Here is a 779-nt window from a genome sequence, read left to right on the forward strand (position 1 = left end):
CAGGCCCTGCCAAGGCCACCCTCTACTGCCGCGTCTTCTTGCTGGACGGGACCGAAGTGAGCGTGGATCTGCCGGTGAGTGACGGGACGCAACTCGTCTGGGCACTGACACCCCGCGCCCCTTGGGGCAGCCCCCCTCCTGTTTTTCTCTCTGGAGCGTTCCCCTTGCACCTTTCCGGGGATCCCCTCCCCCTTCTCCTGAGAGTACTCCTTAACCCTGGTTCCCTCGGGAGCCACCCCGTCCCAGTCTTAGGGGGCCCCATCCCTGGCCCGCGCCCCCTCTTTGGCACATTGCCTGGCCGGGTTACACCTTCTCTGGCTCCCACCGAGTCCTTTGGGCCTCATCCCCTCCCCAGCGCACCCACTCCCCGAGTCCCCAGTCCCCGCCCCCTGGCGCGGGTGACAGGTGTTCCCCTCCGCCCCCCAGATTCCAGCCGGGCCTGGACTATTGGTTAGAAAATGTCAAAGTGATGCGGTGCCGCCCCGGGGTGGCCCGCTTGCCCCCCACCTCCCAAAGTCGCCACCAGGCCGTAGTGAACCGGCAGGGAGGAGAAGCTCTCATGCTTGCTTCCCGGCAGGTGCCAAATTTGGGAGGGAGTCGGGGGACCATTTCTGCGCTCTCCTGATCCCTCTCCGTGTTCCACCCCACCCCACCCGACCCCAGCCTCCCCAGGAGCCCCTTCAGGCTCGCATACTCGCAGGGGGTGGGCGACTTGGGAGCCAACGCTAGAATCCACTCTCTCGGACCCGGCCAACTTTGAGCTGGCAGAGCCCTTGCTG

At 66.0% G+C, this 779-nt stretch overlaps 1 protein-coding gene across 1 annotated transcript in view; it reads left to right on the forward strand.

Moving 5' to 3' along the window:
- Window positions 1–5: 5 nt before the first annotated feature.
- Window positions 6–779, forward strand: part of EPB41L4B (erythrocyte membrane protein band 4.1 like 4B) — a gene marked incomplete at its 5' end in the record, with an annotated part of 112,829 nt that continues 112,055 nt past the window's right edge. Inside the window, one exon of the mRNA XM_014534454.1 lies at window positions 6–74. Within this exon, the coding sequence (XP_014389940.1) occupies window positions 6–74 (69 nt within the window). The remainder of the gene's footprint in view (window positions 75–779) is intronic.

This window comes from Myotis brandtii, unplaced genomic scaffold (genome assembly GCF_000412655.1).
Source record: "Myotis brandtii unplaced genomic scaffold, ASM41265v1 scaffold13, whole genome shotgun sequence".
Taxonomy (NCBI): Eukaryota; Metazoa; Chordata; class Mammalia; order Chiroptera; family Vespertilionidae; genus Myotis; species Myotis brandtii.